Source organism: Emiliania huxleyi (assembly GCF_000372725.1).
Source record: "Emiliania huxleyi CCMP1516 unplaced genomic scaffold EMIHUscaffold_5024, whole genome shotgun sequence".
NCBI lineage: Eukaryota > Haptophyta > Isochrysidales > Noelaerhabdaceae > Emiliania > Emiliania huxleyi.
The window spans coordinates 1-1,632 of NW_005198227.1; the positions used below are offsets into that span (position 1 = coordinate 1).

A 1,632-nucleotide genomic window follows, 5' to 3' on the forward strand; every position below is an offset into this window, starting at 1 on the left:
AAGAGAAGAAGAAGAAGAAAACCAGCAAGCAAGAAAGCGGCTTTGTGTGTAGAATTTTACAACAAAAGGACAAACAAAACGGTCGCACGACACGATTCACCGGATGTGTGTAGAACTCAAACCTCCATCCTGACCGTAGCCTGCCTGGCCCCGACCGTCCTTGGTAACCGTCTCATGTTTGGTTTGTCCTTGCCGCGCACCATTGTCATCGACTTGTATCCGACTTGGTGGTTGTGGTGATGTAGCGATGGGTGACAACCTATACAGCTCCTCCGTGTTCCGTCTCCTGACAGAAAGGTGATATCCAGGTACCGTGTCAGAACCCACCTGTGCCCCTGATCGTCCTTCCAAAATCCTGAGAGATCCGGTCTTTGGTTGGACCAGTGTCATGCCGCGAGAGCAAGGAGCAAGGGATCGGCAGGCGGCGGCGGCGTCGCAGGACGAGGCACAGGAGAGCGACTCGACAGAGGAAGAAGCGACAAGTCACAAGAGAGGGAACGACGAGAATGGGACGACCGCGAGGTGGCATGAAGGTTGCAGCGAGAATCGGCGAGGGAGGAGGGACTGCGAAGAGAGATAGAAAGAGGCAGACTACGCCCGAGGGTGGGCAACGGCTAGCACCACACTCCTCTCCTTAAAATCCCTGTTGTGGTGGCGGCGTGCCGTCCTCCCATCCCTCCCTTGGGTGTCTGTTTTCTTTCTTTCTTCGATGTCTGTAGTCTGACAACTAGACAGACAACAACCGACTCTGTGTCACGAAACGACTGCAACCCCGCCGGACCTGATTGGCTAAGGCAGCTCGTAAGGCAGCGGGCATGGCTCGCTCGTCCACACCCAAATCGAATTGTAGTTGCAGCCTTTGTCTGCGCAGTTCTTGTCGCACAGAGTGTAGCCGAGCGCGGCGCAGCGTGACGATGCCTCCTGCCACGTGGTGTACTCGAAGGAGGAGCTCCACATCCCAGCGATACAGTCGTCGTTGCTTCTTGAGCTCTTACGTTTGCACGTCGAGCCGTCGCAGCACTGCGCAGCGATGGCGACGTTGAGGTGCCTGGTGGCGGTGGCGTCGTGGACGCACGCCTGAGTATTGGAGTTGCCGTCGAGGATCAAGACGCCTTGGGCAGGGAAAGGGGGCGCCGCCGGCGCCGGCGCGGGCGGGCATGGCTCGCTCGTCCACACCCAAATCGAATTGTAGTTGCAGCCTTTGTCTGCGCAGTTTTTGTCGCACAGAGTGTAGCCGAGCGCGGCGCAGCGTGACGATGCCTCCTGCCACGTGGTGTACTCGAAGGAGGAGCTCCACATCCCAGCGATACAGTCGTCGTTGCTGCTTGAGCTCTTACGTTTGCACGTCGAGCCGTCGCAGCACTGCGCAGCGATGGCGACGTTGAGGTGCCTGGTGGCGGTGGCGTCGTGGACGCACGCCTGAGTATTGGAGTTGCCGTCGAGGATCAAGACGCCTTGGGCAGGGAAAGGGGGCGCCGCCGGCGCCGGCGCGGGCGGGCATGGCTCGCTCGTCCACACCCAAATCGAATTGTAGTTGCAGCCTTTGTCTGCGCAGTTTTTGTCGCACAGAGTGTAGCCGAGCGCGGCGCAGCGTGACGATGCCTCCTGCCACGTGGTGTACTCGAAGGAGGA

The 1,632-nt window shown here is 59.0% G+C and overlaps 1 protein-coding gene across 1 annotated transcript; it reads right to left on the reverse strand.

Moving 5' to 3' along the window:
* Positions 1–789: 789 nt before the first annotated feature.
* EMIHUDRAFT_256603 (hypothetical protein) lies at positions 790–1,620 on the reverse strand (the record flags this gene model as incomplete). Its single annotated transcript, XM_005766635.1, has 3 exons — positions 790–1,077; positions 1,177–1,419; positions 1,519–1,620. Coding segments are annotated over 3 exons (633 nt in total), but the record flags the coding sequence as incomplete, so codon positions are not given.
* Positions 1,621–1,632: the final 12 nt, after the last annotated feature.